The 21,241-nt window shown below is 52.3% G+C and overlaps 2 protein-coding genes across 2 annotated transcripts in view; one reads left to right on the top strand and one right to left on the bottom strand.

The window, feature by feature from the left end:
• Nucleotides 1–1,731: 1,731 nt before the first annotated feature.
• ANKS3 (ankyrin repeat and sterile alpha motif domain containing 3) lies at nt 1,732–19,923 on the bottom strand. The gene is made up of 18 exons (XM_050317654.1): nt 19,875–19,923; nt 14,943–15,043; nt 14,634–14,806; nt 14,023–14,221; nt 13,735–13,856; nt 12,961–13,042; nt 12,173–12,308; nt 11,704–11,862; nt 10,922–11,047; nt 10,340–10,455; nt 9,868–10,035; nt 9,232–9,356; nt 8,549–8,690; nt 7,546–7,718; nt 6,299–6,396; nt 5,252–5,335; nt 4,702–4,796; nt 1,732–4,477 (listed from the first exon to the last, which is right to left on the bottom strand). The coding sequence occupies exons 1-17, from the start codon at nt 19,921–19,923 to the stop codon at nt 4,714–4,716; spliced, it is 2,136 nt and encodes a 711-aa protein (XP_050173611.1). The 3' UTR covers nt 1,732–4,477; nt 4,702–4,713.
• Nucleotides 19,922–21,241, top strand: part of DNAAF8 (dynein axonemal assembly factor 8) — a 91,307-nt gene continuing 89,987 nt past the window's right edge. The window contains exon 1 of the mRNA XM_050317825.1: nt 19,922–20,098. Within this exon, the coding sequence (XP_050173782.1) occupies nt 19,922–20,098 (177 nt within the window). The remainder of the gene's footprint in view (nt 20,099–21,241) is intronic.

The raw sequence follows: 21,241 nt of genomic DNA on the forward strand, positions 1-21,241 counted from the left end.
GCTGCCCCTCTGCCCAAACCCTCCTGCTGCACCAATACATCAGGACAGGCATCCCTGTCCCCCCCTCCTTGCCCTCCCCAAGGACCATCTCCCCAGTCCCCTGACAGCTCCCACACATCCACACCCACCTTGTAAAGCTCTTCCCAGCGAGGTGCTGCTTCTGCCCCTTCTCTCCATCCTCATCACGGACACAGAACGTGGCTCCAGCACCCACCCCCTCCTCGCTGAGCAGAGCCAAGGATGGAGCCTCAAAGTCCCAAGGGAGTGAAGGATTTGAGAGTATCAGCTTGCTGGAGCTGGAGCCAAGCCCAACCTTCTGCGTCCCAGGTCCAGCTCGCAGCCCAACCACCCCCTCCTCCGCTGGGGGAGAGCTGGGCAGGCCCAGGCAGGAGCCACGCTCGGCTCAGGAATTGTTTTGCTGGCAAAAGGCTGAGAGTCAAGTCAGGGAGTTTGCTTTCCAGTGAGGTGCCAAAGCATCAGCCCAAGCTCTCCAAGCAGCCTGTGAAGCCCAGGAGCACTGACACCTCTGCCTTGGCAAGCACCTGAGGCAGAGTGGTTTGAGCAGGGCTGCACGTGCCTGGCTTCCAGCTCCTGTCCTGGTCCTGCATTCTCCTGGAAGAGCCAGGAGCAGCTGCAGTCACCACCATCACCTTGGGTCCTTGCTGTCACCCTCAGGAGCAGGACAGATGTGCTCCTGAGTCCTTGCTCCTAACCAGGTTCCTTCCTTTCTCTTGCAAAAGGCCCCTCCAGGCTGGAGGAGGCAGCTGGGGCTCTCCAGCACAGGGACACAGAAGGTTCTCCAGCTCCTGCCCCTTCCCTGAGTCTGGGGGAGCCTCTTGCAGTGTCTCATGGAGAGGCTGTGCCATGCTGGAGTCACACAGGAGTTGTCCCAGATTGCTGTAGCACCCCTGAGACCATTTTACACATTAACTCTCTTTTCAGATGTAAATAAATGTTTATTTTTCAGCAAGCAGAGCCTGCTGCTTCTGTCTGCTCTGAGGAAGGGACACAGCTCTTGAATCTCAGAATGATTTAGGTTGGAAGGGACCTTAAAGACCATCTTCCACCTCCTGCCATGGGCAGGGACACCTTCCACCAGCCCAGGTTGCTCCAAGCCCCGTCCAACCTGGCCTTGGACACTTCCAGGGATCCAGGGGCAGCCACAGCTTCTCTGGGCAACCTGTGCCAGGGCCTGCCCACCCTCACAGATAAGAGTCTCTTCCCAATATCCCATCTAACCCTGCTCTCTGTGTCAGTGGGAATCCATTCCCCTGTGTCCTGTCACTCCATCCCTTGTCCCCAGTCCCTCTCCAGCTCTCCTGGAGCCTCCTTTAGGCCCTGGCAGGGCTCTCAGGTCTCCCTGGAGCCTTCTCTTCTCCAGGTGAACCCCCCCAGCTCTCCCAGCCTGGCTCCAGGTCTCAGAGCATTTCCATGGCCTCCTCTGGACTCACTCCAGCATTTCACAGGTGCTGGGTTGCTGCTCTTTGGTGAGTGCTTTGGGGTCCCACTGGATTCCCACATCCCCCCACCCAGGTAGTGCTGCAAGGATGACCCCTCTGAGAGGAGCCAGGCAGGGCTGGGAAGCCAGGGATGAGACACTCCCAGTGCCCTGTGCCTGAGAGAGGAAGCTGGAAAGCACTGTATGTATTTACCCACTGTCCTAAACAGATCAGGGAGCTAATTCATGATTCCACAATCCATCTCCCTCCAGAGAAACCCACACACCACAAACAGGTTCTCAGTTTTTATTCTTTTATCCCAAGTTAGCAATTACTCTTTTCCTCAGACAGCTTGCCTTAGGGTAGCACCAGGCTCCCTGCTGCCTGCACAGCCACCCTGGCAGCAAGGAATGCTGCTTAACATCCTCCAGTTCAGGAATTGCCTCCTCAGGGAAACACTCTTGTAGGAAATTCCCAGCCCAGTGTCCCCCTTGTCTGCTGTCACACCCCTTGAAGCCTTTACAGCTGGGCTCCTGCAGCACCTTTCCTGGGGCCTCTCCTTTTCCTTCCCTCACACTCTGCCCCATCTGTCCCCTTCTCCCAGGCTCCCAAGCACTACAATCTATTGGGGGTACCATCTGAACCCCTCCAAACCCACATTTTCCACCCTAAGACTGAGCAAAGCCAGACCTAAATCTGTGCAGTCTCCATCCAGCCGTGCCCTGCAAAGCCCACCCAGTTCTGAAGGCACCGCTGAGCCAGAGCTTCCCTTGCTCCCCAGGGGCTCCCAGGCCCTTTCCCTGAGGTTTTTTTGAGGTGGTTTTGCATTAAATTCATGGGACACAGCACTGATAAACCTGTAGGGCACAGCTGGAGGCACTGCCAGGGCTAGGGAGGCCCTGGCACTGCCCACCATTCCTCCACTGCCAGGGAATGAGAGACAAAGCACAGAATACTCTTCCCAGCACAACCTCCAGAAATCCTGAGGAATTTCCAGGGATGCTGCCTTAGGAGAATTAGCTCCACCTCATCAAAATTCTTCAGGGTGAAGCTCCTGCAGCCTTGTCCTGCAGCTGGCACCTGGTGCCACGTGCACTGTGGCATTTGCTAAAAACGACAAACCAGTGTGTGGTGGTGAGTTTGAGTCAATCACGAGCAGAGAGCAGCATCCCCAGCACACAGGAGCTGCCAGGGGGCAGGGGCACAGCAGACAGGGCCATACCTGCCTGCTTTGGGACAGTGGGTGCCCCAAGGCTGTCCCAGGAGGCACAGAGCCCCCAGTCAGAGCAGATGTCCCAGTGACATAGGCAGACCAGCTCTCAACCCTGCCTAAAGGGACTCCTGAAGCAGCTGAGGTCACTCCTCAGAAGGGGTGACCAGCTCTAGGGATGGAGCCAGAACGGATTTTTGTATTTTGGCATTATTTTTGGACCAAGGTCCAAACATCAGAGGAACAAACAAACAGCTCATCCTCTTGCCCAAGAGACTTTTCTTAACTCATCAAGGCCATCACTCACAGACCTCAGGTTTTGATTGTTGTTTCCCCCTCTCTGCCCCCCAAGACTCAGTAATAAATGGGAACACAGAGTTGCTGGAAACCATTTTACACCAAGGTCCCTTCACCAGAGCCCCTGTGGCCACTCTCTCAGCTCCCAGAGGCAGGGCCTGTTCCTGCACTGCCTGTCCTTTGAAAATGCCCACCCTGGAATGCCCTGGTAGAACTATTTCACTGAAAGGCAGGCAGTGGTGAGGACCAAAGCTTTGCACCACAGCTGCAGCTGGGATGTGGTTTCTTGTGCCCATCTCCCCTGGGGGACAGAGCTGTCCCTCAGCTCCTGCCCTGCTGCCCTGGCATTCTGCTGCTTGCCAGAGGCATGGGAAGCTCAGCAGTCCTGAGCTCTTCCTTCTCTCTGCTTTACTTCCAGGGGAACATCTGCCTTGCAGCCACTGCCAGCGCTGGGATCTTGGCATGGACAAACAACAGTCTCTGCTACAAAGCATTTACCACAAAACTAAGCTTTTGGGGATGGAATAACCAGGGCAGGGTTCATTTTTAGAGTAGCCAGGAGGGCCATAGCCAGGACCAGGAATCTATTCTGTACTACCTCCTGCCATACAGAGGGGCTGGGGGAAAGGGGGGCCTTTTAGTCAGGGGGGTAACAATTGTTTGCCTCTCTTGTAGCCTCTGTTGTTGATATTGTTGCTGTTACTGTTTGTTTTCTTATCTCACAGCTGTTCCCAGTAAATTGTTCTTACCTAAACTCTTGATCTTTACCCTTTGTGCCTCCAATTCTCCTCTCCATCCCACCACAGGAGGGAAGTGGTTGGGAGTGTTTCAGGGGGAGCAGTAAATTGGAGAATTCCATTCCTAAACTACAACACCTGATCACAAACAACCCCTGAGGAGGGCAAGAATCTGAAGAGAACCAGGGTGGGCTGGCTGAAGGAAGAGGTTTTGAAGCCCAGATGTGGGATGGCAGTAGAGCAGACATTCCAGCTAGGAACAGAGCTTCACTGCAGCTCGAAGAGCCAAACCTTACAACCTTCCCTCACTTCGCCCCTCCACAACAACCTGTCTTCCTCATGGCCTCAGATACATCCTCTGTGCCAATCCACGTGGCGCAGGAGGAGCCGAGGGCAGATTTCAGAGGCGGTGGGGAGGCTGGGATGTAAAAAAGGATAATTAATTGATTGCTGTGTGTAACTGCCAGCTTTCTAACACCACACCGACCTGAACAACAGAAGGGCTGCAGGACTCTTAAGGCAGATAAAATTTCTGAGCTCGGAGCTTCTCCTCCTAACCCAACCCCTCCGGAGCGAACAGGGATCCTGGGAGCCCAGACAGCAGTCAGGCCCAGAGTGCTGCTGGTCGTGTCCTCTTCTGCTGTCCCCTGTCCTCCCGTGTGCGTTCTCTGGTGGCAGAGCCCTCCTCCCAGGCCCCGTGGGGGGCGGTGGCACTCGCAGAGCGGCGGCGCTGCCGGCACGGCGCTCGCGCTCCTTCAGCTTCCGGGTGGAGCAGTCACCCGACGTCAGTATCCCTGCAGCCACCCGCAAAAACACGACAGTCACCCCTCCGTGGGACACAGGGACGAGGGGAATAAGGGTTTTCCCACGGGAAAACCAACCAGAGGGCATGTGAGGATTACTTAGAGCCCAGCCCTGGTGGTGTGCTGTGAGCGAGCACCGGGGATGTGCAGTGAGGGAGATGTCCCTCAGTGTCACAGCCTGTCCCTGGGGATGGAGGGCAGTAATTCCCACTCACCCTCCTGCTTTGTTACGGCTCTAGCCAGCTCGGCTCGCTCTGCCCCGGGGCTTGGAGCCTTTGGAGGTTTTGAGTCACAGTCTGCAGAGCTTTTCCTGAGGACGAACCAGAGGGAAAAATCAGCGTTAGGAACAGGGAATGACAGGCTGCACTCAGCCAACTGCTGTGCTGTCTTCCTGCTGCCTGCTCCCCTGCAGCTTCCAGCATCCCAAAAACAGGGTGTCTCTCTGTCTGTGGCTGGGACAAGTTCCTGTCATCAGGAGGACAAGACACAGGCTTTGGGAACCACTTCCCAAGCAGCTCTGACCACTGGGCAGGAGATGCAGGGGTCATCTCTGAGAGCCTGGGCCTCTCAGCAGAGGATGAGGCAGAGCCCAAGATCTGCAGGGAGAAAATGCCTGCACCAACTTAAGAGCCTGGAGACTTCCCTGAATGAGGGGGATTGCTGGGTCCCTCTCAATTACCATTCCAAGCCATCAGAAACCCATCCAGCCAAGCCTTCCCTCAGCACAACAGTCCCTTCACATGCCCAGGGTCCTTCCCTCCTTACCCATCTCTTCCACACATTCCTCCAGCACAGCTGACAGCTCAGGCAAGCTCAGGGACTTCAAGGAAGGTGGCCACCCTTCCAGCACTGCAGCACAGAAACCACACAGTTAATCCATCTGCATGCTCTCTGTGACAGAGCAGAGACAAGGGGTAGGTGTTGCTGGGAAGCATCCACACCCAAAGTGGCTCCAGTTTGGAATTCTGAATTACACAGGAAGAGTGCTGGTACTGCCCGTGCCAAACTGAGGGGGTTTTCTGACAATTCTACCACTTGGGAATTTATGTTTTTATACTGTCTGGGTCATATTTAAAAATCTCAAAGATTAAGTGTAGTGGGTAGAATTCAGCAGGATCTCTGTCTCACTTTTAAAACAGGAAGCAAAGAGCAGAAAGAAGCAGGATCACAGAGTCACAGACTGGTTTGGACTGGAAGGGATCTTAAAGACTCCACCCCCTGCCATGAGCAGGGACATCTTCCAATAGACCAGGTTGCTCCAACCCCATCCAACCTGGCCTTGACAATTTGTCAGGGATGATTTGCTAACTCCTTGCAATAAGGAGCTGCTGGCCAGGCCTAGCCAGAGGTGGACAGGTGTTTGCCCCACAAACTGAATGGGACGATCCCCCAAACTGGGACAGGGAACCAACCACAGCTTGTGATTCAGCCCCTGCTGCAGTGCACAGTGCAGTGACACACCTGAGGTGCAGCCAGAGGCCCACGAAGCAGGGCTGTCACTGAACACCTGTCTTACAGCTCTGCATTTCTATCCACAAGCACCTGCCAGACCCCTCAACTTCCCACCTGCTGAGAACCAAAAGCTGCAGTTCAACTCCCAACACCCCGAGTGCTAAAGCACTCGGGGTGTTGGGAGTTGAACTGCAGCTTCCCCTGAGCACGTTCCACATTCAGTGCGAGGGTTTGGCTGCTCATCCATTTCCAGCTCACTGACTTCACCCTTTCATCAAGACAAGCGTGGGGCTGGCTGGCTCTGGGGCCTCCTGTTGCCCCCTCCTTGCCCCCCTGTCTGCAGCTGGAGGTGTTCCTCACCTGGGCGCTCGCCGGGCCGCCGACTCTCCCCGGTGTCCAGCGCGGCGCTGCCCACGCGCTCCGGAACGAGCCGGGAGGACAGCTCTGCCTGACAGCTCCTGCCAAACAGGACACAGCCCATCAGCAGGGCACAGGGACTCTCCTGGGAACCACGGTCTGTGTGCTCCCACAGCCTGGGAGTACCTGGGTGGGGTGCCCAGGGACAGCCTCTAAAGCCCTGGGTTACAAACTGCTCCTTCCCGGGAAGAGGAGGATGTGCCCCGGCCAGGGTGCTCATCGCTGTGCCCCATCTCCACCCACAGCAATCTCTGCCTCACTCACAGAGGAGCTGAGGGGCGACTGGGGTGAGCAGGAGGAAGCCTAAGCCAAGGGCTGTGCCTGGTTGGTGTGAGAATCAAGACTGATCCAAGGTTTTTAGTGGGCAAAGGAAGTGACCTCAGGACAGGCATCAGAAAGGCACAGAAGTTCTCTGGCTGTCATCACCATCCCATCAGTTCAAGCGGTGTATCCTCAGAGCGTGGCAAGGCCCTTCTACCAGGCAGCCTCAGCTCCTCAGTCAGGGAAAAAGCCAAGCTCTGCCTCTTGCAGGTGGGAATATTGCTCTGCTGTCCTGCTGGATCCAACCCCAGCTCAGTGAGCACACCCTGCTGGGCTAGAGTTCATAAGCAGCAGGATTAATGCCACTTTCAAGGATGTGCCTATTCTACCAGTGAACAGGGCCTGTGACAGGAGTCCAACTGGGGCTGAGAGAAAAGCACCACAAAGGCAATAAAAAGGTGTGTCAGGAGGTGGGGGTGAATCGACAGGGCAGGATTTTCTGCTGGGTGTCAGACTTGCAAGGAAAGTGTTCTTCACAGGGCAGGACACTGTGAGTCCTCTGAGAGGGTTTGGAAGTTAACTCCTTTCTGCATTCATCTGATCACCAAGGTATACCCTGCGTAAGCACAATGCCCCTCAGCCTTTTGGTGCCTTCTAGTTGAAACAGGAGCACCCATCACCTTGAGGGGCCCCTTCCAAAAAGTCAGGCCACTTACAGCTCAAACATCTGACTAGGGTTTCACATCTGCTCCCATGGCTGTGGCTTTCCACTAGGGAAAGTCAGGCAGGAACCTGAACCCAAAATGGGTTCAGGTTTCATTCCAGGTGAGCTCTCCTGCCTTACCCTAAACATCACCTGTAAGACTGCCAATACGACCCCAAATCCCATTTCCTGGTAGCCTCAGTGTCATTTCCTGGGAATCACTTACTTGATCTGATCCAGCAGGACTCCAGCATCCTTGGTGATGGCCTGAGCCTCTCTGAGCTGGCACTGGATGGCATTCCAGGTCTCATCCCGTTCCATCAAGCAGCTCTCAGCCACTGCACGCAGCTTCTGCTCCTGGCACACCTGGCCCTTCATCACCTCCACCTCCTCACACCTCTGCAGCAGAGCAGAACAGAACAGGGGGTTAGGCTGGGATTACTGCACATCACTCATTCCTGCTACTCTGGCATGGCTCTGAAGTCATTTGAATGGCTTAGACAACCAGATGGTTCCTTTCCAGTGGGAAAGGAAGCTGGATAAGGCTTGTACAGAGTACAGGTTCTCTCCATACCAAGCCCAGCCCCAAAATTACAATTCTGCCTTCCTCTCCATTTACAAATATATTCATTAGGGCAAATTTCCCAAACCAACACAAGTCTGTTCACTGATGGCTGCACAACTTCACCATAAAAATGACATTGCTCGAAAAGAGTAGGGATTAATTTCCTGCCCCTGGCTCCTATAGTTCCCAGCTGGGTGGGAAACAGACACAAAGGCTTCACAAGCAGGGAGCACAGAGGATAAGAACCAGAGGAAAAAGCCTGAAGTTATGTCAGGTGAAGTTTTGGTTGGATATTAGAAAAAGATTCTTGCCCCCAGAGGGTGGTTGGGCACTGAACAGGCTCTCCAGGGCAGTGGTCACAGCCCCAAGGCTGCCAGAGCTCAAGAAGCATTTGGACAATGCTCTCAGGGACAGGGTGGGATTGTTGGTGTCCTGTGCAGGAGCAGGAGTTGGACTCGATGATCCTGATGGGTCCCTTCCAACTCAGCACATTCCATGAGCTGATAAGCTGTACCTGTGCTGTTATCCGACCCACCCCACAGCAAGCGTGTCCACCAAAAGCCATGGCCTGGGGTAAGGGAAAGGACATGAGAGGTACAACACAAAAACACACCACCGTGTGTTTGCAGCGTGTGAGGCCCTGAGCAGCTCCCAGCAGGCTCACCTTGTGCAGCTGAATGGCCAGCTCCTGCATCTCGGCCTCCAGCCGGTCGGCGTAGGCCAGCTCCAGCGCGTCGCTGGGCGGCCGGGCGCTGCTGTGCCAGCGCGCGATGGCTGACGTCATCTTCCTCTTGGGCCCAAACAGCCTGCGGGAGAGGGGAAACACGCAGGCATCAGGCCCTGCACCATCTGTCTCTAGGCCAAAAGGGAGACCTCACTGCAGTTACAACTTCCTCGTGAGGGGAAGAGGAGGGGGAGGCACTGATCTCTTCTCTGTGGGGACCAGGGACAGGACTTGAGGGAATGGCCTGGAGTTGTGTCAGGGGAGGTTTAGGTTGGATATTAGAATGAGGTTCTTCATCCAGACAGTGGTTGGTCACTGGAACCAGCTCCCCAGAGCAGTGGTCACAGCACCAAGGCTGAGTTCAACAAGTGTTTGGATGATACTCTCAGGCACGTGTGTGACTCCTGGGGATGGTCCTGTGCTGGGATAAGGGTTGGACTGAACGATGCTTGAGGGGCCCCTTCCAACTTGGCATATTCTGCGAATAGCAGCAGTGTGCTACAGCCAAGAACTGGGAGGTATCAAAGTGGTGTGGAGGCAGCCAGAAGAGCAGCACTCACTAGCTGAACTTTCCTGACCAGGTTTGTAAGGGGTGAGATGAGAACACCGTGACAGACACTCACGTGATGCCTATTTCCTTCAGATCGCTCTCTGTGAGGGTCAGGAAGATCCGCAGGTCAACGTCTTGCTCCTCAAACACTTGCAGATACTTCAGGCACCCAATCTGCTCAAGGAATGTTGCCAGGTCCTGCAGCCCATCCAAAACAAACTTATTTATACCCTCACAAACAAAAAGTATTACCATTTCTCTTAACCATAAATATCTGCTTCCTCATGTTGCTGGAACACCTTCCTGGGCTGCAGCAGCAACCACAACTTCCCCTGATTCCCTGCCCTTTTCCAGAGTCACACAACCAGGCAGGATTGGACTCTCTGCTGCAGCCATGGCCTCTTCTTGCTAGAGAAGAATGACACACCAACACCTACCCCAGCCCACACCACTGCTAGGTTTGGTAGCACACCCACAGGCCTGCAAGGTCTAGAAAACCCCTCCAAGCAAAAGCAACACCTAAGTAAACAATTATCTGTACAAAAAATTGCTGTTTCACAAGCACTGAAGTTTGGGGCAGAGGTTTGGAATCAAAGGTGCTTTGGTGACAACTTCCCTTTTATCCAAGAGAGCAGCTTAAGCACTGTTGGAAAAGCCTCCCACAGCTGTCAGAGTGACAGAGGCTGTGTGACTGACTGTGTGCAGTTACCTGGGGCCCTGTGTAGGCAGGGGGCTCAGGAAGGACCACGTGCTGACCAGAGCCCCCAGCCTTCCCTGAGCAGTGGCTCCACTGGCTGTCACTGTTGCTATAGCGGTTCTTGACCTTAAAGCTCTTGGCTTGTTTCCGACTTGGGGGACTGTTTGCATGGTCAGAGTCCTGGAAGAGAAAGAAAACACCCACAAAAGCCCAAGGATGAATGTGCAAAGATGTCAGGATCACTAGTACAGGCTCCTTCAAGTCCTAAGAGCACTTCTAAACATCAGCTCCAGAGCTGCCTTGAACCACGTGAGCTGTGAGTTTAAACCATGGAATAACCTCCAACCTCTTCCCCTTCCTTGGTTTTCTTGTCCCTGTATTAGCACCTTTCCTCACCTCCCATGGAAGTAGAGTCACAGCAGGTTGTGTAAGGGTGACAGCACTGCCAAGCTGAAGGCAGAGAAAGGATAATTGAAGGCACTACCTCATTGCTTTCCAAGGAGCCTTCACTGCTGACTCCCAGGGCTCTGGTCAGGCATTCACTGCTGCTGCTGCTGCTCCTGATGGTTCCCAAGTTGTTGTTGGAGAAAACATTATCCTCTGTAAAGGAATAGGAAAAAAATGTTTAAGGTCAGCTTTAACTTCCTACATTCTGTTTTTGCTACAGAGTTGCCAGCAGAACCTCCTGGAGGTGTAAAGGAAGGAGAAACCCAGAGCAAGGCTTCATATGCATCACTCATCACACGAGACAACCCTGAGACAGAAATATCTCATCTGATCCCAGATGTTAATCTTTCCCAAGTCTTTTTAGTACCACAGACACCAATGGACCCAGCTTTGCTCCATTTCCTTCACACCCTCCTTCAGATCATTTGTACACATTGATGAGATCCCCACACTGAGCTTTGTCTGCTGTAGCCAAACCATCCCAGCTTTCTCAGCCTTCCCTCAGGAGAGATGCTCCAACTCCAACATCTTAGTGGCAAAGGAACGTGCAAACCAAGGGCTGGACTCACATCCAGGTGTGCACTGCAAGCTTGGACCATTTCCTTCGACAGGGACCTACCCCGGCTGCTGCTGCTCTCCACATCCTGCTCGTTGATGGGAGAGGTGACGTCCCGGTTCCGGATGTCCCCTCCTTCACAGCCGCCATCGTCACTGAAGGTGAGGTAGCCCTGAGGGGGGACCTGCTCTGTGTGCAAGAGGGAGGGAGGGCACACTAAGATTAGGATACAGGTTAGCAGGGAGGCTCCAGCAGAAAATACAACCACTCAGGGATTTCAAAACAAGAGATTCTTTTCTCAGCTGGCAGGTTTCATTCTGAAAGGCACAGGGAAAACCTGAGAAATGCAGCTCCCTCACACAACCCCAACTTCCATAGTTGCACTGAAAAGAAGTCAGAGGAAACAGCCTCATAGCAGCTTTCAGCATTTCCTCTCCTCTTCACACCCAAATTTTATCAAAGGGCAAAAGCATCTGCTTAAGGGAGCAAGGTGCCAACTGTGTCCCATCCCCAGCCCAGCCCACCCTGCAAAACCAACCCCTTTGCAAGTGTGCTAAAACACCAGGAGCATCCCACTGTCATTTAAGAAGCTCACAGTATCATTTGACACAGACAGTGCCTGTGGGATAATACATATCTGTTTTTGAGAGAAGGAACTCATTAATATCCAGCCTTGACAAAAGAATTCAAGGGGGTTTCTTTCTAAACCAGAGATTGGACAGCTTTGTATGATGGTGTTCACCACCTCTGTTCTGTACACACATGAACCCCAAATGAAGAGAAAAACAATTGCTGGCCCAGAAAAACCTCAGAGGACTCTCAGTCGGGCTCCTAACATCTCTCACCATAGCAAGACAGCTTCTTGCACCCCATCCCAACAGCTGTGATCTTTGCCAAAGCCTGGGGCCCGTCGTGGATGCTGGGACCCTTCATCCTACGAGCAGGTCTCTGTCTCTGGGGAGTAGAACATGATTCATCTGAGGAACTCAGCTCTTCGTATTTTCCTGTAGTTCAAACACATGTTGTTAGCAGCACAGTAAGTAATTTACCTGCTTTATTTGCTACCAGTCCTAAAAATGCAATGGAAAGAAAAAGGGAAAGGTTAAAGAGGGAGGGTGAAACAACTAAACTAGGTCAGAAAAGGGATAGCAGACAAAAATTGATGGATTCATGACTCTTCCATCCTCAGAAATGCTGGAATTTCCAACACAGAGCAACTAGCACTACCCCATACACACAGTAATATGCTGTTGAAACATCAAACACCTCACTTCGGGTTCCATCTTAACATGACCAAGGTAAAACATCTGTTACCTGGACCCCTGCAGAAGACCTTGGGCACTGGGGCTGCATGCAAATCTATCAGCCCCACAATCTTTGGATGTCCATACTTCATGGCCAGTGTCCGTGCTGTGGCTCCAGTGTTATCTCTGACATCTGCCTTCACTCCCTGGAGAAAAAATACCTGTTTAAATGCACACAGCAGAGTGTACTATATAAAAAAACCCCCCAGGATTGTCTTGGTTCCTCCATCAGAAATTCAGGCTCACCTTTGACAGACAGTTTAAGCTCCACTAATACATTGATGCCTTTCTAGTTATCCACAGTGTCCCCAGTCCCTGAATGCCAAATAGCCCAGATATATGGATTTTGTGCATGGGAAACTTGTTTATCTGAGAAATGTTTTGTATTGCTGCCTCCTTCTGGTGGACAACTTAAATGGGATGTTAAAACCAAATTGTCGAAGAGGCATGCATGCTAATAAAGCTTTTGGAGGCAGAAGATGCCCACTAGCCTGAACATGCAAGCCTGTACACACACTAGAAAAATTACAGCTTTAGCTGTTTCCTAATTCAGTCATTATTCAGTTAAATCTGGACAATCAGTTAAATCCTGTTCCTGCAAGGCCAGGGTTAGGGTAATCACAGTACTAGTCTGCAGAAAACAGAAAGCAATCCTGGAAGTCTGAGACTTCAGATGTGACTGTCACCAAGGACCAAACATAACACTGCAAAAAAAGGCTGGTGTCAAACTCGTGGTTCTTCCTCTGAGGGCTGGAGGCAGAGACTTTCAGCCTTACAGAGAACTGTCACGACACTCACGTGATTGAGAAGGTACTGAACAATTATCTCATGGCCAGAAGCAGCTGCTTCCATCAGAGGTGTGTATCCATACACTGGCTCCCTGCAGAGAGAACAAACACATGGACCAGGATAATCACAGCTGAACTCTGCTGCAGTTATTGCCATACCCCAACACAACATCTCTATCCCTCCACCTTTTTTTATTTGATAGATAAACTCTATCAAACACTAGCTGTTCTACTGCACTCCGTTCTGTCCCAGAAAAACTCCCCACGGAGATTCAGTGTTACTTGACTGGCTGCACAGCAACAGATGACTCTTCCAGCTGCAGATCTGCCTTCCAAAGGCAAAATCAGTTTTGCAGGAGCTAATAAAGCAAGAATGTCTTGTTGACCTCAAGCAATTCCATGTGCATAAACGTACAGCAGTTCCCAAGGCACGGCAATGCACAGCACATTTCAAAAATCAAACTGCACTGAGTATACAGAAAATTCAACAGGGAGACTTGCAAAGTGCACTTGTGTTCAGAAGGCATTGCACCTTCTGCTTTCAGAGTTCAGCTCATAATTAAACAAGCAGTAAATATAATTTCTCTTGATCTTAGTAATAAACAGTGACAACATGGGCAGACCACCATTCAGTGTACAGTTTGTCCTTGTACCAGCTGTGCCACACGTCCTAAGGTACAGGGGAAGACAAAAGCAAGTGTCTGTGTTGGAGTATGTTTATGTGCCAACTGTTGCTTTCACATCTGAACGAGAAATGACAATAAAATGACAGATTCCTCCTTACTTGCAGTTGGCATTTGCTCCATTCTCCAGTAAGAACTTGACCATCTGCTGGTGCCCAGCGCTGGTGCAGTGGAACAAGGCAGTCCAGCCATGAATGTCCTTCATCTCCAGCTCTGCACCTTGCTTCAAGAGAAGAGACAACGTCCTTTACTGCACCCCCTCTGCTCGGGCTTTTACTGCCCCTCTGCGCTGGGATACCAAGAGTTTAAATCCCTGCACGAAGTTGAACTCACAAGACAACATTTAAACCACGTGCTGTGGCTCCACCTGTTGGTTATGGGATACACACCTGTAGAAGGAAGTAAGCCACACTCTCGTTCCCACAGCTGGAGGCCAGCATGAGTGGGGTCTGGCCTTCTGGGGTTGGGATGTTCACGTTCACTCCTGCTTCCAGCAGCAGGTGCACGATGTTGTCGTGGCCAATGTAGGAGGCATACATCAGTGGAGTCCAGCCCCCACAGTTCCTCTGGTTTAAATCCAGGTCTCCACTAAATAACAAAAGGAAAGAAGTCAGATGAACTACTGTGGTTGAGCTGTAGGTCACAGTCAGCTTCTCTTGCTACCATCAAAGCACTGAAAGAAATTCTAGCACTGAAGCCTGCATGGAATTCCTTCCAGCTCTAGCACAACTTGCTCCAAACCACAGAATCATGGAGCGGTTTGGGTTGGAAGGGACCTTAAAGACCATCTTGTTCCACCCTCTGCCACGGGCAGGGACACCTTCTGCTAAATCACTAAGGAAATGATTTTTATCAGCAGACTTGCCCCTGAAACTTTGTGCCCCAGAAGCCTTTGGCAGCTGCAGGGACATGTCCCTGGTGCACTGACTGGTGCAGCACCGGTGAGAAGCACACCTGGCACAGGTAACCCCAGAGCTGTGCCCACCCCAGCCCCTCTCACCGCTGAATGCACTCCTGCACCACTTCATGCTGCCCCACGGACGAGGCCGTGTGCAAGTCCAGAGGGACATCCAGCTCTTCCCGGCAGATCATCCCGGCCCCGTGCCACATGGACAGGCTGCGGCTCAGCAGCTCCGACTCGCTGGCTTCGTCACTCAGCTCCGACATCCCGCCCTCAGGAACCAAAGCAAAGCACAACATTGAGCTCCTGACCCCCATAACAAGGCATCACCCACTGGAGCTGCAGCTCCAAGGTGCCCCAGGCTCGGAAGGTGAAGTCAGCTCAGAGCTGTGCTGTTTCAAATCCTACCTCTGCTCTGATCCACTCCTCAGCCCGAGGCAGTAACAGCTGCTGAGAAGATTTTGCTGGAAGTTCTCTCTTGCTGCAGGGGACTCGGGGATTCGAATACACTGGAAAAATAAAAGGCAGTAATGCTAAACTGCACATCTTTCAAATCCTGTATTAAGATTTCGGAAGCACTGGCTTTATTTCCTTCCCTCCTAATCCGAACATGCCTAAGGCAGCTCATCAGGAGAAGACTAAACACCTATTTAAGATGCTTAGTGTTATACAAAAGGATGTAATTCTTGCTCTGCATGTTTTATAATGCAGAGAGAGAATTAAGAATGTACATGTCAGACATTCCTGGTTTTTTTCCAAGTGTCTTATATTACAGGATGGCTCTGCTTAAATTAAGACACAGTCACTAATAATGACAACTGCCTACTGCTCCTGAAAGTGGTTCATGTCACCTAAACAGGGTTCACACTTCATTATCATCAGGTTGTAAGGAGAATGTTTCTACCACTTATTGTTTCAGCTCTTCAGGCACAGCCCAGCCCTATCTGTGTGAATCCTGGAAATTGCTGAAACACTTGGAGCAGCAGCAGCTGCCCATTCATTGTGGGAGCATGCCCAGCGTTCTGCAGACACAACTTAATTACACGGTGCCTCCAGTTCCAGCACTACCTGCAAGGTTTATTCCCAGCCTTAGGGAGCAATCACAGATTAATCACTATAACCACTCACAGGAGTGCTCTTGTTTGGCACTCCTGAAGAGCTGCTCAGCACAGCTGCATCCATCAGCTGAGGCCCTCAGCTGCAGCTCCAGGCACGGAATCCTGGAACGGTTCAGGTTGGAAGGGACCACTGGAAATCATCTCACCCAACCTCCCTGCTCAAGCAGGGTCCCCCTGAGCACATTGCCCAGGGCTGTGTCCAGGTGGGTTTGGAATATTTGCAGGGAAGGAGATTCCACAACCTCTCTGGGCAGCTTGTTCCAGTCAATCCCATGGGAAGTGCTTTCCCCTCCCTGTAGTGTCATTGCCCACCATGCAGCATTTCTGCTGACCAAGCATTTGCTTGGTCCCACTACATATTCTGCTGGGCAGCTAAGCCAATATAAAGAGGTCTTTCCTCTTCCTGCTAATTTCTTGACAATTTAATTCCTCAGATTGATTCATTCTGGGCTCAGGCAAATGCCAAATCTGGCATTGGTGAGGAATAAAAGAGAGCAGAAACAGGCTTTGCAGGGGCAGCTGCTCTTTAGATTCCCTCAGTGGCAACATTTCAAAACCTTACTTATATTTTCTGATCAGCTGTGAGTCTTTGTCTTGGAAACACCAGCTCCTTTAATTCCTACCTCTTCACTCCCCACCTGGATCCTTTCTCTCACACCTTCCTTTTCTTCCCCTCCTTCTCCTTTGGCTTGTTAAGACTACAAAAGCACCATCTATTCTACTTAATCAGCTGGTGACAACTGTTTCCTTCCTTAAGATACCTGCAAAAGCACTTATTTTACTTAACAGCAGCTGTTTGTATTGCATGGGCAACCCAGAGCTCTCAGGCAAGAATATGCAGGGCAGAGCACAAATGAAAGGCCTGAACACCTCAAAATCAAAATACAAGGAGACAGGAGTGGATTTAAGTGGATGGTAAGGAGGAAGATAGAAATGTTTCTTACTACAACAGATTAAAGCTGCTCCTGGAAGGCAAAAAGGCATGTGAAAGGAGGGAAAATCCAGGGCAGTTTGTAGAAGCACATTCAGATGCAAGTGAAGCTCATTGTCTCTGCAGCCCTGCTTATTAATTGGATACATTAATTATAAACCACACAGGTGTTTGGTGTTTGTCAGAATCAGCCCCACTCAGGTACAAGTTACCACCACAAGCCTGGGGAGCTGATCACAGTCCACAGGGCAATCCTGACAGGACAGACACGTTATGCTGCACTTCAGAATATTCAAGGCACTCAGCCTCACTCCCACCACCTGCACTGTGTCCTGCCTCCACCTTTGCTTTTTTAGAACTCTGAGATTTCACCTCAGACTGAACTGGAGCATGATGTCAGCTCTGCAAACACCTGAGGACAGCGGGGCACAATCTACACAACAACAAAACTGATCAGGGCCCTCAGGGCTGACATGAAAAGACCTGAAATGAAATGAAATCAGGGTTGTCTGGTCCAAAGAGGAGATGCCTGGAGGAGACATGTGACACAACTGGCTGCTGCAGAGAGGACAGAAATAATCCATTCTTTGTGGCCAGGGTGAATACCATGGGATCATCAAATGGTTTGAGCTGGAAAGGACATTAAAGCTCATCTCATTCCACCCTCTGCCATGGGCAGGGACACCTTCCACCAGCCCAGGTTGCTCCAAGCCCCGTCCAACCTGGCCTTGGACACTTCCAGGGCTGGGGCAGCCACACAAGGACTCAAGTCACAGCATGGAAGATTTCAGTTAAAACCCACAAAAATCTTTGTAACAGTAAACTCAAGAGTACTGAGGGAGATTCAGTTACTAAGAATAAGCTTGACAAAGACCTCCTGAACATTTACAGGCTGTTCTTTTGCTTTGGGGCAGAATAACCAAGTCAATGTTTGTTAGAGGCCTTCCTCAACCCTGTTATCCTAGTTCAGCTGGAACAGAGTTCATTTTCTTCCCAGCAGCTGATACAGGGCTGTGTTGTAGATTCAGGATGAGAATAATGCTGGTCCCACACTGATGTTTTCATTGTTGCTGAGCAGTGCTTACCCTAAATCAAAGCCTTTCCAACTTCCCATGCTCTGCCAGCAAGGTTCCCAAGAGGCCAGGAGAGCTGATCTGAACTGGCCTGAGGGCTATTCCATACCACAGGACATCATTCCCAGTATATGAACTGGGGAGGTTGGCTGGGAGGGGTCAATATTGCTTGGATATGGGATGGGCATCAGCCATCTGGTGGGTTGTTCATCACTTGTTCCTTCTGGATTTTCATTATAATCACTATTATCATTATATTTTATTTTTGAGATTTTTTTACTTTCTTTTCTGATTCTCCTCCCCATCCCATTGAGATGGGGAAGGGAAGAGCAGCAGCCTTGAACTTATTTACCAGCTGGAGTGAGTCATGACACCTGTGAGGCCTGCTGTTGTTATTATTAAATTCACTCTGTCAACACCCAGGTTTTTATCAGGATCAGAACTCTACAGAACTGAGGCTCAGAGCAGGCAGCAAACCCCACATTGCCCTAGATTCAGAGGGTGCTGTTTCAGCAAACCAGAAGGCAGAAAAAAAACCCCTAACCAATAAAAACTTAGTACTTAATGCACCTTTTTGGAGGATAAGCCAAAGGAACATGAGACAGTAGATGGAAAGTGATGGAAGAGCCAAACTAAAATAAATGAAAGGTGATCTGAGAAGCAACTGAGGCAACCACTCCCCAGCACAGCACAAATCCAACTCTGCTCAGCAATCACCCCTCACCACTTCAGCTGCACCGGCTCTGCTCAGTTCCCTCTCTCATGCCCTTCCACAAGCACAGTGACACCCACAGGGGTCCTTCTGTCACAAAACACACGAGACACTCAAGGACACAGGGTGGAGGTTGTTGGAGCTTCCAACTGAGCCACCAAGCTGATAACAGAGAATCAAGGAATCTCATGAGTTGGAAGGGACCCACAAGGACCATCAGTCCAACCCCTGGCCCTGCACAGACACCCCAACAATCCCATCCTGTCCCTGAGAGCGTTGTCCAAACACTCCTGGAGCTCTGGCAGCCTTGGGGCTGTGCCCACTGCCCTGGGGAGCCTGCTCAGTGCCAACCACCCTCTGGGGGAAGAACCTTTCCCTGAGATCCAACCTGAGCCTGTCCTGACACAGCTCCAGCCACTCCCTGGGTGCTGTCTCTGGTCACAGAGAGCAGAGGTCAGGGCTGCCCCTCCCCTGCTCCTCGTGAGGAGCTGCAGACCCTGATGAGGTCTGACCTCCGTCTCCTCCAGCTGAACACACCAAGTGCCCTGAGCTGCTCCTCAGACCCTTCACCATCCTCACATCCCTCCTTTGGACACTCTCCAACAGCTTTAGAACCTTCCGATATTTCAGCACCCAGAACTGCTCACAGGACTCCAGGTGAGACTACACCAGAGCAGGAACACACTCCACTTCTGCTCCTTAGCTCTATCTCCCCTAAATCCACCAACAATCTATTAGAGGGAGTAGGAAGCCTTGCTACATCCCTGTACAGGTACAAAGAGTTGTTACCAGCTCAGCCACAACAACAAGAGCCAGAACATCTCATCTTTGCACTGTACCGTCTGCTGACTGACTGCTGACACGCATCAGAGCTGCAGGGACCACATCAGGTTCCAGACGGCAACAGTGTGACAGAAAGCATTCCTGGACGCGTCACACCCGGGGTCAGCGCTACTGTTGAAAATACAGCAAGTTCTTCATCTTTTAAAGCTTGGACTCAACGACCTTAGAGATCTCTTCCAACCTCAGTAATCCTACCCCGAGCCCGGCATCCTCGGGCACGTTAAAGCACACAACACAATCTCAGAAAAACGAGATAAGAGGCAGGAAAGCACTTCAGCCGCGGCGTTCGGGAGCACATATCCCTCGGCAGGGGCTGTGCCCGCCAGGGCAGGCGGACACGGCCCCGCCAGGGCTGGGCGCGGGCAGTGCCGGGGTCACTCCACGAGGCGCCTGCGGAGGGCCCAGCGCGGCTGGAGCCGCCAAAGCGGCCGCGCCACGGCCGGTACCGAACGCCCCCAGCAACCGGCGCCCAGGCCCGTTACCCGCGCACCTCCCCCGGGGCCCTGCCGGGAACGCGGCCTCAGCACCGCGCGAGCGGGTCGGAACCTCTGAGGCCCCACCGAGACCGGAGAGCGCCCGGGGACCACCTCGGAGGGGCCGCGCCCTCCCCGCTGCCCCGCCCCGGCCCGCGCCCGGCCCGGCCCGGCCCCTCCGCTCCCTCACCTGCCCCGGTGAGCGCCCCGCCGGACCGGGCCCCGCGCGCGCAAGGCATGCCGGGAGCGCTCCGCCCGCCAGGGCCGCGGACTACAATACCCAAGAGCCCCCGCGGCGCCGGGCCGGGCCGAGGAGCGTTGGTGCTGGCGGTTGTGGCGGTGGAGGAGCTGTGGCAGCCCCGCGGTGTGTCGGTGCTGCCGCTCGGCTGTGCCGCTCGTCGCGACTTGCCGGCGGTTCGCTGTGCCCGCGGCCCGGCCCCCGGGGCGGGGGGCTGAGCGGGGCGGTGGGTGCTGTGAGTGCGGGGCAGGGAGCGGGGCCGCGGGGGCCGCGTTGCCATGGGGACGGTGCGCGTGCGCCGCGCGGCCGCCATGGCGGGGGGCTGTGAGGGGGGTCCCCCCGGGGTCCCTCACCCAGGACCCATCTCCATCCCCGTCCCCGCGCTGTGACCGGGCTGCGGTGCCTCATCCCTGGCCCCTGCCCCGCTGTCGAGGTGGATGTGACAGCAAACGTCGCTTCTAGTGACACGGAAAGGCTCAGGATTTTATGTTTCAATTAGAATCATAGAGTCATTAAGGCTGGAAAAGACCTCCGAGATCATCAAGCCCAACCTAAGACCTAATACTGCCATGCCCAAGCTCTCCAGAAAGTGCCTGTTGTGGTTATTGCTGACAAGTCCTTGTTTTAAACACTGCTTGCTCGCACAAAAGATGAGGCGTTAACTGACTGATAGGTCAGATCCAGCGGAACATCCGTAACTTTGGGATGCTGACCTCCCAAATAATCACAGATTACCACACCAGGCAGTTTATTTTATCCTCATGGGACTCCTATTTTCCTTAACATCCTCTGCTCACTGTCAGAGCACTGTACTCCAGCCTTGGGTATTTTCCTCCTCCTTACTTAAATCGAATCCCAACAAAACCACTGTGTGGATATGGACTGTTAAGGTATTTTCAGAAACAATTGCAAGTTATAAACGTCCCAGGGCATAAGCTGAGTTTAACCTCATGTTTTGAGGATTTTTATTACCCATGTCAATGCAAATAATAGTGGCATCACTTGAACAGTTATTTCAGTCCTCGACAGCTCACAACCTTTGATGACCCTTGTGAGTTTCTTCTGACTCTGGGTCTTCTATGATTCTATGAAACCTCTGAACCTTTCTTGCCCCCCCAAAAAGTCATTTACTCTCATGTTTAATTGCCCAGAAAACCATGCAATTGTAGCATAAAATGTGAAGGTTTTCAGTGAGGATTGATTATCTGACTTCTTAGTATAGCTACATCCCCTGCTGCGTTGTCTCAACTCCTCAAGGAAAGAATCCATTTTAGAAGCACTTTGAGAGGTCAAAATCCAAGAACATGCAGACTCTCAGC

Source organism: Myiozetetes cayanensis, unplaced genomic scaffold, assembly GCF_022539395.1.
Source record: "Myiozetetes cayanensis isolate MyiCay16 unplaced genomic scaffold, myiCay2020 scf20-37, whole genome shotgun sequence".
NCBI classification, from domain to species: Eukaryota; Metazoa; Chordata; class Aves; order Passeriformes; family Tyrannidae; genus Myiozetetes; species Myiozetetes cayanensis.

Coding starts and splice junctions, on each gene's coding strand:
- ANKS3 (XM_050317654.1), bottom strand. CDS start 19,923: ATGCCTTGCGCGCGCGGGGCCCGGTCCGGCGGGGCGCTCACCGGGGCA. Junction 13,857..14,022: donor TGGCTTACTTCCTTCTACAG/GTGTGTATCCCA, acceptor CTTCTCTTGAAG/CAAGGTGCAGAGCTGGAGAT. Junction 6,397..7,545: donor GTCCTGCTGGATCAGATCAA/GTAAGTGATTCC, acceptor CCTGTTTGGCAG/GAGCTGTCAGGCAGAGCTGT.